This window comes from Phoenix dactylifera, chromosome 5, assembly GCF_051530095.1.
Source record: "Phoenix dactylifera cultivar Ajwa chromosome 5, Ajwa_hap1_PhDact_Kaust_v1.1, whole genome shotgun sequence".
Lineage (NCBI taxonomy): Eukaryota > Viridiplantae > Streptophyta > Magnoliopsida > Arecales > Arecaceae > Phoenix > Phoenix dactylifera.
Genome location: NC_143194.1, coordinates 17379129 through 17397846, shown reverse-complemented (window position 1 = coordinate 17397846; position 18718 = coordinate 17379129). Strand labels below are relative to the sequence as shown.

At 36.0% G+C, this 18718-nt stretch overlaps 1 protein-coding gene across 13 annotated transcripts in view; it reads right to left on the bottom strand.

Moving 5' to 3' along the window:
* Positions 1-18718, bottom strand: part of LOC103695944 (putative serine/threonine-protein kinase SIS8) — a 109697-nt gene that overhangs the window by 26906 nt on the left and 64073 nt on the right. For 7 of the 13 annotated variants that reach the window (XM_039116087.3, XM_088721716.2, XM_039116088.3 and 4 more), the window contains 7 exons: positions 12215-12283; positions 10766-10866; positions 6386-6464; positions 6180-6278; positions 6001-6069; positions 3084-3133; positions 2811-2987 (listed from right to left, as the gene is read on the bottom strand). In XM_039116087.3, coding sequence (XP_038972015.3) covers positions 2811-2987; positions 3084-3133; positions 6001-6069; positions 6180-6278; positions 6386-6464; positions 10766-10866; positions 12215-12283 — 644 coding nt within the window. Of the gene's footprint in view, positions 1-2810; positions 2988-3083; positions 3134-6000; positions 6070-6179; positions 6279-6385; positions 6465-10765; positions 11996-12214; positions 12284-12503; positions 12793-18718 lie in introns of all 13 variants that reach the window. The other 6 variants (XR_015987013.2, XR_015987014.2, XR_015987015.2 and 3 more) reach the window with 4 other exon arrangements.

Here is an 18718-nt window from a genome sequence, read left to right as displayed (position 1 = left end):
ATAACAAACTACCATGTTGGCGGGGAAGCAAAAGATGAGGAGGTGTGTGGGAAAACAAAAGCCAAGTAATTAGGGAGATCTCATATACAGTGCAAGCATTTCACAACTCGGATGGATGTTCATCTATAAAAGAGGATAAGGAAAAAGCAATCCAATTTTCAAAACAAAAGAAGAAATACAAGGGAATGGGCTGCTTATGAAGGGCCACATTAGAAAATAGACACTAGAGCTGCTTGATATGGTGATCACGCAAGATCCAGGAGATGGTTTCATATAAGTAAGGCTTTTAAATTGGCATAGGTGAAAGAGAAATATGTTTAGGGGCGATTCGTGAGACACCTGGTCTCCCCTAAATTTGCCCCTAATTTACAGGATCCAACCAACCTCGACACAAAGTCTTACATCAATTTCTGAGGCTTGCGGGGATCAAGGTGTCATTAGTATACATTCGATTCTCTGGACTGTCCACAAGATCAATGGTTGGGCCCTCTAAAATTTATAAACTAGGAAGGCTGGCTTTAGCTAGGAAGAAGCAATTCTTTCTAAAAAGAGATGATCTGGGTAACCTTTCCTCTTCTTTTCCACCCTACTTCGATTCTTGTCTTTTTCATCAACATTTTGTATTCTTCCTTCCCCTTTCATCATATAGCCTTTTCTGTCCAATGGACAGCAGATCTCAGATCTCCTTGGAGAAAACCTCCTGCCATCAGCCATCTATTCCCATGAATAAGAACATATATTAAACCCAATATTAGAAATCATGACCTTGAAATTAGAGTGTCCTCTTTCCTCTAATTTATTAATTATAGATCTTTTTCCCTTGAGAGAGAGGACATTGAAAAATGCTCTTATCAGGCATTTGTCAGTGGCATGAAGATTCCAAGGTGGATTGCTGCTGGAATCAGAGAATAATTACATGAGAAGTAATAGTATATATACTTCAGTTGATCAATCCAAAAGGGTAAAGTTATATTTCTATTGTGGCAAAAGTCTACGTTCAAGGGTTTTTACTATGATGTAACCTTATCATAAGCTTCCAAAATGAAATGCAACAGGATTCTTTTGGCCACAGCTGCATGTGATGATTATAGAATATGGTAAAACAGACATCTAAACAATTGAACAGAAGGCAGGATGAAAAAGGTGAGATGCATCCTTCCACAGGATATGCTACACCGATGTCTGAATTTATGGCATGCAAGTTGATGATGACAACCGTGGTTTCGAACAAGCATTTTATGGTTGTAATAAAAGATCTAATAAAGAAATTAAAGACTTTGGTTTCAAACAGAATCCTAAGAAAGCTCAAATATACATGAAGGAAATAAAAGATATGATTGTTTTCCTTCTTTATGTAGATAAGATCGTACTAGTGGGAATAAAATAGTTAGATTTGTGAACTTGTTCTCTGACAAATTATCAATGAAGGATTTCTCAAAGGCCTCTTATGTATTTTGTAAGTTTTTGATGTTCAGTTCCCCCATGTTGAGGGTCCAAGGCTAAGCTGACAAGCCTGGGTGCAAAACAAGGCTCTGAAACTAAGAAATGTGGGAAGAATCGAAGGGGTAGCAATGATACAGTAAACCCAGTATCAAGAATGATAACCCAATATATACATTAACAACAGGCTACTTCCCGTCATGTAACTATGAATACAAATAGTCATGTAACCCAATATATACATTAACAACAGGCTACTCTGGGAAACAATGAAGTACATACATGAATTATTTATCAATTTATAGAACAATATATCTACAGTAATTCATTTAATATAAAATATGGTAGAGAGAGTAGGAGAGAAGCAAATAGTCATTACATAGGACATCAAACGTTTGAAACAATACAAAGAGAGAGTTTGAAAGAGAAAAGATAGCATATAGCTATATGGTAATCTACAGGAACTCAGGAATCAACTAGATGAAACACTCCTGAAAACACTAGGCACGACAAAGGTACAGACACGGACCATATATCAATTGATAGAAAAATATACCAACAGTAATTCTTTAATATAGAGTTATGGTAGAAAATTTAGTCGTGAAACAAACAACAATTATTTAGGAAATCAAATGCTTGAAAGTTGAAACAATACAGAGTACCTTGAAAGAGAAAAGATAGCATGTAACTATACAGTAATCTACAAGAGCTTCGGATTCAATTAGACAAAACATTCTTTTGAATATATACATACATACATTTATATGACATATGTTCTGTATGTAGATGCTACACCAATAAGCCAAACTTATATTGTCCATTTTGATCATTCAAGAATATAATACCAAAAAACTTGCCTGTAAATACTTTCACCCATGGTACGCCTTACCGGCCTGAACCAGACGGTACAGGGCATACCATACCGTACTGGTTCGATATTGGTACCCAATACAGATAGCGTACCAACACTGGGTACATCAAAAAAATATAGGTACGCCAAAAAAATCTTGTACCGTACCACACCAACACTATGTTGGTGCGGCACCTGTACGGAGTTCGGTACTGAGATGGCGAACCTTGGCTTCACCTCTAACTTATAGCATATCATGTAAAATATATTTCAAAACAACCAAGCAAAAGCACAATTCTATAGCACCCAAAACAAGAAATGCAGTGACTGCTCAGGTATGGTGGTGAAAAGGAAAATGTTATTCAGCACTATGTTCCAGAACTATGCCAAGTAGAGCAGAAAGACAATACTAGCATTTCTCATAGTTAAGAATTTAAGATAGTATTTGCATCTGTTATCAATTAATGGATTTTCTCCAGAAGGCATCAAAATTTTGATAATAATAATGAAGAATACTCACTTTTGCCAACACTTTTTTATTATGTCAGCAATGACAGGATCTACGTCATCTGGAATATCAAGGCAACGGTGCTGAAACCCAACAGCACCAACAACTTGCATTGGGTTCATTCCTTCCCATGGCTGTTGCAAGGTACATAGCTCCCATAATATGACACCAAAGCTAAAAACATCACATCTGAACGTAACAAGCACAAAAGTTAGTGACAAACCCCCAAAAACCAATGCAAGATTCTAATCCCTGCATACATATAACAGAAGGAGCAAAACATACTTCTCATTTGAAGGTTCATTCCTTAGGACCTCTGGTGCCATCCATTCAGCCTGGCAACCATTCATAACATGTCATGCATTTAAATAGACATCAAACTCAACAGGCAGCAAAGTGACGAGATATGCAGTGGAGATCCAGAACCCAAGATAAAAATGAAAATTAAAAAAAAAGAAAAACAAGGCCTGAAACTTTTACTTGAATTAGCAGGAAATATAGAGTAGATCAACTTACAAAGTTCAGGATAATAGGATTTTGGTGGAAAAACAGGGATTAATGAAAGATGGAAAGGTTATTTCCCTAATCGAAGCACGGTTGACTTGTGGCAGATTCCTGGATTCTTTCATTCATTTCAGAAATCTAGAGTTAGCCATAACTGTTGATACAGGTGGATATCCTTAGATGAAGCCATTTTGCATGTAGGTAGATTCCTTATAAAGGGCAAAAAGGTTAGATGGCAAGCATGCTTCCCACAAGTTTTCAATTGACAATACTTATAGATGGGGGAGCCACATGTTGGGGCAACGAAGTATTGTTCCTAGAAAGTAGCAACAATTACTGGAAGATGAAATGGCACTAAAGAAAGCTAAAAATGAGGAAAGCTTCAAGGCTATGAAAGATTAGTTTTGATTTGACTAGTTATATCTTATTCATGATGTCATGGAATCTAGGAGAAAGACCAACGAACAAAGCAAAGCTAATGTACGAAAAATTTAAAAAAAAAGATAGCAGACAATGTTATATCTAATTATCTATTATAATAGAATCAATTATAGGCCACGCTCTGCAGCTATTGCAAGGTTAGGCAAAAGAAAATCAAAACAAGGACAACAAGGAACAAAATTTCGTTCCATACTTAAATCAAGGTTTTAAATCCTATGTGATAGGGTTGTCCCGATTTTTTCATAGAACCCACCCTATCCAAACATTTGGGATAGGAGATGTCCCAAGATGCACAAATCGGGATGCTTAGATGATGGCAAGACCGTCCTATCCCTATACTTGATGGTACCCCATCCAGCATCCCATGGGACATCTCATTGGAATTTGAAACCATGCCTTTATAATCATTTACTAAAGCTGATTTCAAAAGGAGGTCCTTGGCATATCTTATTCAGATATGGTGTTGACAGGCATGCAACGCCAATCCAAGTCCAACCTAGATTAGACTTGGGCAAGACTAAACCAGATTTATTTGACTCAAGCTTGGAATGAGGTGTCGAGCAACCAACCCAACACAAACCTAAAACTATTAAATTATATAAAATTGGTTATATTACATTATGTTATATAAATATACATCTTCCTAAAGATATATGTAAACATTAATCTCCATGTGTGTTCCCTTTTGTCAATGCTAAATGCTAATGCCTGAGTACTTTTGGAATTGCCTCCACCCCTCTCCTTGACCTTAACTCTCTCCACCTCAGGATCCTCCATCCAACAGCAGCATCCTCTGACCATCACTCCACCTCCAGCCTCCTCCGTATAGCTTCTCCACACATCTCAAACTTTCCCTGTTTTGTCCACAGGTTGCCTCTGCTAGCTAACCAGACCCAGCTTCATCAGTCTTCACCCAGGTTGGCCACTCTTCCTGGTTATCTCTGATAACATCCTACAAGCTCAAACTGTAAAACTAACCCCTCCCACTGTTTCCATCTTTCTCAATCTCTCTGAAAAACCCTATTAACTTAATATTAAAAGCTAGGATTTCCAACTAAAATCCAAAGTACTTGATGAATTCAGGTAGTGGGAACAGCAATGATGATGATCAATGATCTCTCTTTGGTTAGCTCTCCCAAAACCCTACTAGTTCAAACCGCAAATACAAGTTTTTTCATACCAAAAGTTTGAGTTGCTAGATGAAATGAGTCATTCATGAAGGTTGAAACAGTAATTGCCATTTTGTTGCTCTCTCTATGACTTGCAGCTTGTTGCCTGCTGACAAGACCACCCAAAGTAACCCAACTTAACCTAATTTTGAACCTGAGTTTTGAAAATTACGCTGAAACTGACTTTTTGATATCATGTTAAAGCCCGGACCAGGCAAGCTTAGGTTGCATGCCAAAAGTGAAAAGTTCTGTACTGAACTAATTAAATATGCATCATTAGGTAGTGAAAACTCTTTTTCAGACTATGAAAGGCATCCGTGTTGATATAATCATAGAAATCAAGAGCTAAAATTTCGTCATTCATTGTCATGCAAGGCTGGAAATATGACATTTTTTGTCATATAGGCTCAAGATCTAGTCAATACAGCCCATACCACCCAATATCACTTATATACGGTTGTGAACTACCAATAATTCTTAGCTTTTCGATTTCTATAATGGTCGTATGAGAATTTAAATAATTATTCAAACATAAAAAAGGTTAAAAGATCATAATCACAAGACTCGTATTAGTCTCCAAGCTAATCAATTTGCCTGCGGCATAATTTTAATATGTTTTGGTAATAATTTTCCTTTTTTATTTTTTAAGCACTTTCAACTAATCATACAATTTGAATTCAGACACTTGATTTATTCAATCAAATTAATTTGATTCAACCTGTAAAGTTGTCTGTTCGATCAAAAACCTCCTAAAATTGTCTCACAGCAACTGACTTCATTTCTAGTGGTTTGATAAGCACAAAACATGCCCACCCAATGCAAGATTAACACAAATTAGTAAAGCAAGAATATAATCCACATTAAGGAGATTTGAATAGGGAAATTACCTCACTGCACAATTAGCATATGCGATAACAAACAGAAAAGGGGTCCCATAATTAGAATCAAGAACTAGGTTATAATAGCTATAGGAGTAACTTATCTTGATAAACATTAGCATTTACCAGACACATGCCGGATAGAAAGTTCTGACTGAATGAGTATAAGAATATACAATAAAGTATCTGCAAAACTAAAGAGAGGCTTACTGTTCCAGCCGTTGACCTCGAAGACAAGAATGTATTGTGCTTCATTCGAGATAAACCAAAATCACAAACCTAAAGTGTTGGTAAAATAAAATAAATCTCATTCCTTAAACGATAAAAGAATATAGTAAATTGAGATAAAAGCCAGAAGGATATGAAATTTATTGAAATCCATGTCTTACCTTGACAACCCAATTTTTGTCAACAAGAAGGTTTGGAGACTTCAGATCACGATGTACTATCACAGGTGTACAATTATGCAAATAATTCATTCCACGAGCCTGGTGTCAAAAAGTGACATGACGTAATTTGGTTACATTCACAAAGTTCACGAAAACATAAATCATATGCAAATGACAGACTTAATCAGAGGTCAGTGTAATCGTACAACATCAAGTGCCATCCTTAAACGCCTTCTTTCATCTAATTGATTATTGGGTCGGTGAATCAACCGGAACAAACTACCTCTGCAATGCACATCCCATTTTCCAAAGTTCTAGTTAATGTTAATACAACTGAAGCTTGCTGCAGAACAGCAGAAGCTGGAAACTCATTCTACAACAGAATGCCATATATTCAGGAATGAGCACTAAACACATAAATACCTCCATGTATTCTTTTAGATGAACAATATTAATCGTCCTCTGTTCATGCAGCATATAATATAATTTTATGAATATGCCAAAGGAATTAAACCAACATGAATATTGTCCTATTCAAATTTTGCAACAAGTGTCCTTTATTTATATATCAACTCATATTTGAAGTTTGCATTGCAACTCCAAACTCACTCTGCATTTTGTCCAGAAAGGTCAAGTAAATTAAAGCCAAATGTATGTAAAAAAATACAAATAACTGCACCATATGTCACCCGGGCCCCTTCAATTTAGCCCAAACTACCCGCACTCAACAAAATAAGTATGACACTTTGGCAAGGTCCCAAACAAAGAAATTCTAAGATATTGAAAGGATTTACATGCAATTACAGTCAGCACATGAACCTGATCCAGATAACATGGATCCCACTAAGGTTTTAGGCTTCAGCTGACATGGATCACTTTCAGCCAAGGCTAACCGAGATGAACCCTTCATTTCAGGTCTAGTTTTGGAGATTCTGACCAGTTTTGGCCGGACATAAATTAGCCATAGATGCTTGCTAAAGGATTTTTTCCTTCTCTTTTTGCTGTCATGCTAGGGTTATTTCTTTATTTCTTTGCGTACATGGAATATGTATAGTTTCAATTGTTGATAGTTTTCTAATTTCTTTCTTGAATTAAAATAGGGATAGACAACAAACATAACCTTTTATGGGCAAGCCCCCCAAAAAGAACCCTATTACAGTACATATAAATATTAATAAGAAGCTAACTAGAAAATAACACATTCATAGCAATGACATTTTCTTATAACGAACAAATATAGTGTCATAGTTATATGCATTTAATTAAATGGTCATTTAACCTTGACAGTACAAATAGAAATGCCCAATGTTGACCCAAAAAGTTTGATTTTGATGATACAAAATATTTGAGTAAAAAAAATACTAATTATACTTGTGGAGTATTTAAGAATGCATACATGAAGCAAAAATAATATCAAAATGATCCAAATGTATAAAGAAAAATTCAATCCAAAATGCTCAAGGTGGAAAAGATGTAACATGTTTTTTATGAAGTTTTGCATAAGAGGAGTCGACCCTAAGTCACAAGGAACCGACCCTTGAATGCCCGCAGGCTTAGAGGGAAGACTTTATATTTGAAGGAATTCAAGAGTCAACTCTCAGACAAAAGCTAGAGAGCAATGAAAAACAACCTCTTTGCAAGTCAACCCAAGCAAATCACGAGTCGACCCCTGCCGAACATGAGTCGACCCTTGCCGAACATGAGTCGACCCCAAAATAGTGCAAATAGGATACAAAGAGTAGTGAAAAATAGCCCCTCTGTGAGCCAACCCAAGCAAATCACGAGTCGACCCCAGAATAGGGGTAGAAGAAAGACGGAATGCAGTGAAATTCAACAATTTCTTGAGTCAATTTGAGAAGAAAAAGAGTCGACCGCTGAAGATAACGAGTGGACCCTTGAAGAAGTTGAGTCGACCCCTCCGCTAATTTTTCTACAAACTCAGAACAACTCTATTCATTCCCAATGGTTATTTCAGCCCCTCCAATAGCTATAAACAGTCTTTTAACGATTTTTCAAGATATAAATGTATTGGAACACCCAAGAAATCAATAAAACAAATGTGAATAAGAGTAACAGAAGAGGGCATTAAGTGAGAGCTTTCAAGATCACATCCTATACACTACAAGAGCATTAAGTGTAGAGCTTCCGAGCATTCATCAAGGCCAACAACTACTTCCACAAGAGCTTCATCGAGTAACAATCAGCTCATCATGGAGCTTTGCTTCTTTTTGTTATATTCTTAAATTTCTACTGTAACAAGATTCAAAGGGTTGAAACTTGAGAAAAGATCCATCCAAATCTTGAATTGGATTATATTATTATCAAACCTAGGAAAGGCTTTGATAGGGGTAGTTTTTGGTTGATTTCCAAAAAAATCAACTAGGTTGACTGTGAGCCCAAACAAAACAATCAGGTTGTAATCTTTGGAAAGATTATACTAGAATTCCCAAGAAGTGTATCTTGGAGAGTGGATGTAGGTGCTGGATTTGGCACCAAACCACTATAAAATAGTGTGTTTGTTTGTTGTGTTTTGTTCTTCATTTAGGATCCTTCATTCATCTACTCTTACACATCTTCACTCACTTCACACGCACTTTAAAAGCCGAATTTTTAATTGCACATAATTGTAAATTTTTAGAAACTCAATTCATCCCCATCTCTTAGGTTGCATAGCTGGGCAACACCCAATTTAAGATATCTGTCTATTCTACTACAAAATGATGAAGAAAATATTTGAATGCACTAAGTAGTGTACACTAGAAAGATTTGTAGTTGTTTAGGGCTGGAACTGAGCCGGATTGAGTTTCGATGGAGCTCGGGCCCAACTAGGATGAAATTTTTGGCCTTCAAGCCAGGCTCAGGAAGGGAGAGAGGGTGGAGCTATGGATGCAGAGGTATGGGATGAATGGAGAGAGGAGATGGTGAGAGAGAGAGGCGGAGAGGAAGGGGTAGGTGCACGAGGATGGGTGAGAGGGAGTGGAGGTCTAAGGTAACTAAGCAAGGTGGGAGAGAGAGGAGGGGTGGAGAGGAGGCACAAGGAACTAGAATATGCATGGACAGAGAGAGGCGAAGGATTACAGGGAGCATGAAGCAGGGAGCCGAGATTATTAAGTGTCACATCGTGCTATGTTGGGCTCCAAGTCAGGCTTCAAGACAGGCCTAATTTGCATTTAGTCTCTTCAACCCAAGCTCGAGAGGGAGCATGGAGCGGGGAGCCAGCGTTATTAAGTGTCACATCGTGCTATGTTGGGCTCCAAGTCAGGCTTCAAGACAAGCCTAATTTGCATTTAGGCTCTTCAACCCAAGCCCGAGCTCGAGCTCGAACTCTCAGGCCAAGCTTGCAGCCTGACCCAAATCTAGCCTAACCTAATGATCTTAGGGTTAACCCAAGCTTAGTTCCAACCTTAAAGTTGCTAAAGCAATGTTTGTTTGCTAATTAAAGGGTGATAAGCAAAGGTTACTATCTTAATTGGCCAAACACCAGCTAAACATAATGAATAACTTTATTTGATCAAACGGGGTAAAAGGTACTTAATCTAGGTAACACCAGAGCTCTCTCTCTCTCTCTACCCACTAACCATGGGAGCACCAACCAAAGAGAGAATAACTTTATTCACTGATTAGCTGATTACATGGTGGACACATATGGTTACATCTACTTAGGGTGTAGTTAGCTATTTGGTATCCAAACTAAGTATGGTGAATTTTCAGATCGCTGTAGCTTGAGAAGCAAATTATACATTCATGATATAAAGTCCTAGTATATTTATGAATTTCACTTATATGCAAATATGAACTTCAGCTCCAAATTGTTGAAACTACAGAGCAAGGAACCTACATATTAGAAATAATCTGAATGTCATGTAATAAATTTTCGTTGCTTATTTTATTTTCTTCTTTTCCAAGTTTTCAGTTTTTTATTCTATAACAAAGATTCCAAAATTCGGTGCAGGAACTACCAAAATTTTCAAAGCTCAAACCCCACAAGCCCAGCCAAAACTGAAGCCAAGTTTTCAAACCCTATTTTTTCAAAATTCTACTGATTTATTTCTAAATTTTGACTTTTAGTATGTTTCAAATCTATTAATTTTCTGAATAATTTAAACTCAATCCAGCTGCATACCTAACGACTATCAATAATCCAGGTATTATGCATCCCCAGTTGCCCACATAATAAATAACAAGGATGTTTTAGTGTTGGTGCCGATTGGCATGCCAACATGCATGTCACATGCTCCATAAATAAATAAATAAATAATCAGAAAAGGACTTAATATATTTTTCAATCAAAAATATTTCAGAAAATAATTTGTTTCATATTCAGGTTCCTTAGGTGTCAATACTAGCCCATCATGGCATGTGCTAACAAACATAGTTAGCATTTGAAACCTTGCTAAGTAGAAAACAATTATTCAAGAAACATGAGACACCTCCATGACTCAAACTCATGTAGCTGATAAGACCTAGACAGAAAGGGGAACTTAAAACAAAAAAGATTCCAATTATCCAAACTAACTAGGGATTAAATTATCCATGAGAAATAATTGTTTAGTTAATGGACAATATGCAATAAAGAGTAAGCATACCTAGGAAGAAATTCCGTAACAATAGAAAGATTAGGCACGCGTGTTACAGCTCCCATAAAGAGAACAACATTTGGATGGCGTAATCGTTTCATTATCCGGACCTTAAGAACAAAAAACAAGGGAAAAAGCACTAGTTAAATGATAAATTTTCAACTTAAAGTAACACAAAGGGTCAAACAAATAATCAGCCAAATTACAGAAGACATTCTATAATTAATAAAAGGAGTTACTTATTCTAAAAATTTATTAACGTGTAAATCATACACACTAAGAAAGTAAACATTACAAGATAAAGACAATAGCAAACTCATTTTCAAAATATTACATTTATTACTATGGAAAAAGGCAAATCAGAAAATCATCATCGGTGATGCCATTTTCGTCACAATTCTCAAAATCTTTTCCCATAAAATATGGGGTTAACTATAGAGAACAACTTGAGGTTGAGAAGGCCCCATGGAAGGATTCGGCGGATTGTATGACCAGCTATCAATCTGGTTTCAACCTGTTAGAAATTAACTTCATAGCCAAGGCAAATTTTAGGCAATACAGGGGCTTGCAACAGAAGATTAAAATTACTTTTGGCTGCAACCTCTCTTATTAGCCCACGATACAAGCAGATAAAGTGACAAGTATTGTGAATTAGCCAATTTAATATCATAGGATTACGATAACTCTTCCCCTGCACAAGAACCTAGAGTGGAATGTGCAGGGTAACTATGACTTGATCAATGAAGCAAAGCTGCATCAGAAATGACCAATTCACAGACATTGAATTAGCAAACTTCTGCATTTTCCAAGCAATTTGTATTAGCTTTTATAAAGATGTAGCTGCCAAAGCAAATCTATAACTTGGACGTAATATATACCATATGGAACATGACATTCAGAGATGATGCAGCAGCAATAAAGAATACCTAAATGAATAAAGTTTGGACATCTATGGTGATTTTACAGCAGAAGATATGACTGACACAAGTTACAAAGTTCCAAAATTTATGTTCAGGTTCAGGAAAACTGGAAATGCAAAAAAAGAGAGAAATTTATTTTAATAACTTTTTTGTTAACAACTTTCTTTAACTAATATGCAAACAAGTTATCAAGTCATAGTAAATCAGCTTTCCCTGAAAAGACTTGATTTCAGAAACTTTGTCTAGTTCTCTTTCTGATAAGGCGCCTGTGTCATACTGCTGGTATTTAGTTGCAACTCACAACCAAAGTATCATCTTCCTGGATACCAAAAATGTAAATGATAATACTAGCCTTTTCATCAACACTTGGGGTAAGCATAGTACAAAACTAGGATCATAACAAAGCCAAAAGCAGGTAATCTAGATGCCTCATCCAAAGATTGAAAGACAAGAATCAAATTAGCATAAAGTGAAAATATAAATTGGGCAACCTTTTTTCTGCTAGAGAGGAATAGAATAGGAGATATGAGTTACATACCTCACTTCTGAATTCTTCAAGAGCATCACTGGAAATTTCTTGGTTCAAGAACTTTTTAACAGCAACTTCCTGGTTAGAGAAAAAGAAAACAAGTTTTCAAAACAACAAACTGAAAACTTCATAAAGGAAAAACAAACAGGTGAAATTATTTATGCAGATTCAAAGACAAGATTTTGGTAACTTCTAACAGCGCACATCCTAACTAGAAACTTATGATCAAGTGGGACACCATGTAACAACCAACTGGTTCAAAAAGATTAACTCCAATATCAAGATTCGTGTACAGTACCTATCTCAATATGAGGATGAATCCTTATTCTAGTTTGAGACTACCCCAGTAAACAATTCTGAATTATCACTCAAAAATCGGATTTCTTTATATCTTGAAGAAGCTAACGAATCTTCTGTAGCATCATTTTGGGCATCAAAGTACATATGAACCAGGTACTTCTTCACTTTTGGTACCATGTGCACCTACATGGTTGTATCATGTCATTTCTGCCCTGTGATTCTGTGAAGCAGCATATACCTGGCTAGCAGGAAGAACCAGTGAAACCAGGGTGAACCACTCGCACAGGCTGGCTCAACCCAGTTGAAGTTGGTTCAGTGATGTATGGTTCATGAAAGGCCATTAGGAAATATCAGGAAGTAGTAACTTCTGTATCTTCATACTACCATGACATAAATGGAAGGGACAAAAGCCAGAAGAAAAAAGAAAAGATGAATCTACGAAAGAAAAGTAAATCCAAAATTCAGAATAGATAAATGCATCGAATAATGGGGTAATGTAGATAAATGCATACGATTTTATAATCTATATCAATATCATTTAATAGAAATTTGTCAAAGACAACTGATACTATCAATAATATTATAGCTTCTTGTGCCTAACTACCTATTTCTGAATATGAAGAATAGACAACATACTATGTATAGCGATAACTGTTCAACTTTTAAATTCATTCTCTGTTTTTCTTTTATTTATGCAGTACTATGAAAAAAAATCTTTTTTTCAAAAGAGTATAATATTTAAGGCCTTTATTTGAAGCATAAATTAAAGAATGGAGGTCATTCTAATGATTCTGATGTGTCATTAGAGGCTAAAATGGTAGTCCATACTTAAATTCAATCCTTAATCATATATCTTCTTGGTAAAACCTACAAGACCAATGTTGACATCTGACTGTTGTTTACAATGCGCATGTCCAAGTTACACAGGGCGACTTCACCAGCATTAAATCATATAACCAAAACAGAGGATTTTGCCATGCAAAGCCCAAGCGAACTAGGGCTAAAAAATAGACCTCCTAATGTTCATGTTTATTTATTATCTTAATTGAAAAAGTATATAGTTTGGAATATAAATCTCTGATAAACATCGGTCTCATTTTAAGATTGAAATATGATTGATAGTAAATATAGCAGCACGACCCTCTTAACTTTCACATGACACATAAACCTTTAAAATGTAATATATGATAAAGAAGGTTTTTAATAAAAATTTCTAATAAATCTAAAAATAAAAGCAAATATCTAATTTCTAATATTTAATTTCACTAAAAAGGATTTTATCCATATGCATTCCAGACCCCTTATCTCCGAATTGTCACAAAATATATTATTTATTTCAAGTATAACTAGCTAACTACTCGTCAAGGCTTCTTTCTTTTACTACAAGGGCTCTCCCTGGCCCTAACGAGTTCTGCTAAAATTTCAGTTTTGAATGCTAATGTGAGTAGCTTAGGCATTCTAGTTTATTTTCATTGTAATTTTCAGGTTATTTCTTTGGGCTACTTTAGTATTAATTTTAATGCCCTACCTCAAGTAGGATTGCTGATTGGAAACCCTCTAGGTTGGACTAGAACTGGCTTGAAATCATTGGCATTATGTTTTCAAGCAGATTTTACCATGGATAGAGGTATCATGTGCCAATGGAGTGCCAACCTAAAATTAGCATGGCGGATACCACCTCATGCCATACCATGCTAGTGACTGGCACATAGCATGCACTGCAAGCAGCTGATACTAGGTTGATGCTGTGTTATAGTAGGGCACTAGCACCATGTATACCAAGCCGTATCATGCAAGTTGACCAGCACTTCAATTCATCTATTTGATGCCTTTTCAAATGCAATTTAATGCAAAGCCAAAGTTTGCAATTTCTAGAAACCTATATTCGCCCTTTATTTCATAAAGATAATTGTTTTCTTCTTTAAACCTTTTTTCCCAACCAATCACGAGTTTCTTTTTTCTTTCTGCTCTAGAACATAGGTTTCTTTTTCTCAACCACGGTCGATCAGGCTTAATACCATGCATCTCTCATAGGATCTCATATATTTTCTCTCCTCACATAGGCAACCTTCATCATAGTGCATAATCCTTTTTTTTTTGACAAAAAGTTCCCAATCAGTTGAATTTCGAATTTTTCCCAGAATTTCGGTAAGCATTAATTCTTGATTATCAGTGACATGAAGCCTTCAATAACTAATTTGAACCTCAAAATCATAAACCATATGTTATATTCTAGTCATTACCTATTTTCTTTAGGAAAATCATTTTGCTTGTTCCCTTTTATTGATGATTCAGGTCTATACAAAAAATTCCAGGTAAAAATAACCAAATATTCTAAAGCCTCATACATCCTCATAAACTCCTACATTGTCCTACATCACTTTACACAGTGTATGGTTATAGGTGTCCATTCAAATCTCCAACTCGCTCTTCATGCACTTGAGGAAAGCTTCAAATATGAACAAGATGCTTTTATTTGATCTTAATCACATTAAATGGCTGAATAGATCATTTGATAAGAAATAGTGTGTATTTCCATGTCATCTTTGAATCAAACATTAGCGTTCCAAACACTAGATCAAATTAATATTTGCATATGCAAAGAGCATTTGTACAACCACAGACATTTATGCGGTCACATACATTTGGATATTTTTGCAAGTGATTCTTTCTGCAATTTTCCTTTTACTTTGGTAATTATTAGAGCTGTCAAACGAAGTAAGCAGCTCAAGTTGGACCAAGCTCAGCCCGAGGAATGCACAAATCAACCTCATTCAAAGCTAAATAAATCAAGCTTGAACCAGCAAAGTGGGCTCAAAATTAACAAAATCTCACCAGCTCAATCAGGATCAGCTTGATAAGGCTCGAAGCCTCGAACACATTTCTATTGTATATATTACGATATATTCAAAGAAAAGGAAATGTCGCATTACAGCTTTAATTAGTTCATTGTTTTTATTCTTTGAAAGTTTGAATCAATTGATCATTATTTCAGACCTGAAACAAGCATGCCATCAATCCTTAATCAAGCTCTATGTCAATTGTAAGCGAAGCTTGTTTCAAGCTCCAATTGATTTTAGCCTAGTTAGGCTCATTTTGAGCTTGGTCGAAATTAAGATCAAATTTAGCATAGTAACCGGAATCTTCTACTAAAGGTCATTGACCTTGTATGGAATCTTCTTCGAATCTCAAACCTGCAGCCACTTCCGAAATGCTTCCTTAGTAAAAGTTTTTCTACAATAATATCACTTCCCTACACCTGCACCTACACCACTCCCAATTCTGGTAACTTAAGAACTGAACAAGAATTATGAGAAATTAATCAAGTTTGATCTCAAAGTTCAAGCTCGAAATTAATCTCAAACCGAGCTCAACTGTATCCAAGCTTGATCAAGCTCAGCTTGATTAAACCCCTAGTTATTATGCAGATCTTTTATATTTGTAACATATGGAATGGAATTTTGATATGTAGTCAGATTTTTTATAACACCCTCTTTTACAAGCATCAAAATAGAATAATGTGCAAGCACTAGTCTACTACATGACTAACATGGTCAATTATATGAATAAAATTTCTATGCAAATTTGCTTCGGCACAATCAGCATGGAGCAGCATATACCATGCAGTGCCTTACCAACATGCAACACGGCTCTATGTGTTAGAGCATGTCCTACATGCCCAGGCATGCCAAGTACAAGAATGGCATGGCATGAAATATACAGCCGAAGTGTCAATGACAGGCTGGGATAGCACTAGCACAATAGTACCTTAATCCAACTATTAGGTCAAAGTTGTTTCAGATTTTAATAACAAGAGAAAGAAAAACTTATCAAACATCAAGTCTATCAAGAAGCCATCACTTTGTTCTCGTAGCAATATCAATAAAGAAGCAAAAGACCTCATAAGCTCATAAATTAAAAAAAAAAATCCAAAAGAAATTCTTTTGAAGGTAATTTACATAGATAATTTCTAGGATTCAAATTTAACTACAACTATGTTTTGTGCACAACAGATCCAAGCTAGATAAAGGTTACAGTAGGTTGACGGCCAGCATAAAATTATAGTCACGTCCTAAGAACATGAACTCATATAAGAAATCTGTTAGGTGTTCCCTCCTACCGATGTGCTACATTGGACCCATGTGCAATGAAAGTTGAGCGAGGATCTAGATTTGCCGAACCAGGCTGTACCGCCCAGTTCAGGCAGAACCGAACCGACCCGATCCCAGAACCTCAATGATACCAACTGGAACCGGTAAATTTTTGGCCGGAACCGGCCGGTTCCATCCGATTCAACTCGGACTCGATGCGCACAGAGTCAAGGGTATGTAGCCCGCTGTGGCAATAAGCGGGTGCTCTGGCATGGCGTCGGCTTTAAAAGCCAAATGCCACTGAAGGGGAAGGCCAAGAAGGCCTTCCCAATGGTCAGTCCAAGCCTTTCTCTTTCCAAAAAATCCACATACAATATTGATTCACACTATTAAAAGAAAGAGGCAAGGCTAAATAAGGTGTGCTTCCCTTTTCCTATCTTCTTCATTCCTTTTTTTTTGTGGGGACCTTACAAAAATAGCTCAAAAATTGCAAAATAAGAAAAGATCATGCCAAATTTTTTGATTTGGGTATATTTTTTTATATTTTATAGATCTATGGATGATGTATATGCTGATATAAAAATTTTTATTTTTCGAATTATATATATTTTAAAAAATTAAAAATAAATTTTTGAATTAAAAAAGGATATTTTTTATAAAAAATAAAATAAAAATTATAAAATCATAAACGTATTTAGGGCAATGCAAGCTACTCTATATAAAAATTATGTGTCCACTCATTCCAGTTTTAATGCAATCATATGCACAGTAGCTTAGGCCTAAATTTGAAAAAAAATAAAAAATAAAAAATCTTTTATGTAGCATCCATTATTGGGTTCTACATGGCTCTGACCTGAAATTAATTTTTTGAAATATTTAAAAATTAATTATAAATATAAAAAATAATTTAAAATATATAATAATACCAAAAATTACAAAAAAATAGTAGTACGAATTACATAATTCAAAAGTATTTTTTGAGGTAGAAATCATATTTTTCTGAATTTATGATATATAAATATTTTTTAAACTAAAAATTATTAAAAATATATAAATTAATAAAAAATAAGAAAAATTAGGATTATGTATTAGATAAATCAGATATATTTTTTGAGGTAAAAAATAATTATCGTCCTTGTATTAATATTTTGCTAATTTTAAATAATTGATAAACTGACGTACTTGATCGACCGGGTGTAGGAGTGGAGTCATCAAAGAAAAAGAATCCAGAGCGTGATATTGGCTGAGAGCATGGGCAAATGCTCTCGGACCGACACCAATAGCAGTCCAAGTGGTGCAAGACAGAGTTCAGAAAAGAAAGGATAACCAGGTTGAAGCAGTACTTAGCTGGTGGTTATCCCGACGTACCTATATGCTACAAATGCCCTCAAGAGGTTCGGCAGCTAATAAAGAAGCACTTCGCTGATTTCAAAGCAGCGAAGGAGAGGGCTACTAAAAAAAAGGCGGAGGTGAACGCCGAACGGCAGAGCCACCTTCCTATCACTCCAGAAAGTCAGAAGAGATGTTCAATGGCAGCAAGAGGAGGTGGCCAGGCATAGGGCTCGATTTGGACCCTCACACTACGAGTCGGGCTCCGATTCTGCGAGCAGCAAGGCAGATCCAGAGTTCAGAAGGACCTAAGTCAAAGAAGCCGTTAATAGAGGCGGTGGCCGGATTGCATCTATATTGGAGGCTTTTAGTAGCAAAAAAAAGGTCATCCAGAGAGATTCTATTAGGAGCAGCAATCCATGATTTAAATCCACATGCCCTCCCAGCAAAAATTCAAAGCAGTAGAGGGTTGACTCATTGTTGAAGGATGAGAAGAATATGTTGCGAGCTATTGGATCCTGGCTCAACTTTGCCACATCTCAGTGAATGTGGCAGACAATATATATTACAGATCTGCTATTTCCGCCATACAGGCTGTCGGTCTCAGTATAGATTCTCCAAGCCTGAAGAACATCTACGTGAGCATCTTGACAGCAATAAGGAGGAGCTAGAGAAATGGATTGCATAGCCTATATATGGATTGACTGTGATGTGTGATGGTTAGACCGGTCCTACCAGGCGGAGCATCACTAACTTTCTAATATACTGTGATACGAAGACTTTCTTCCATAAG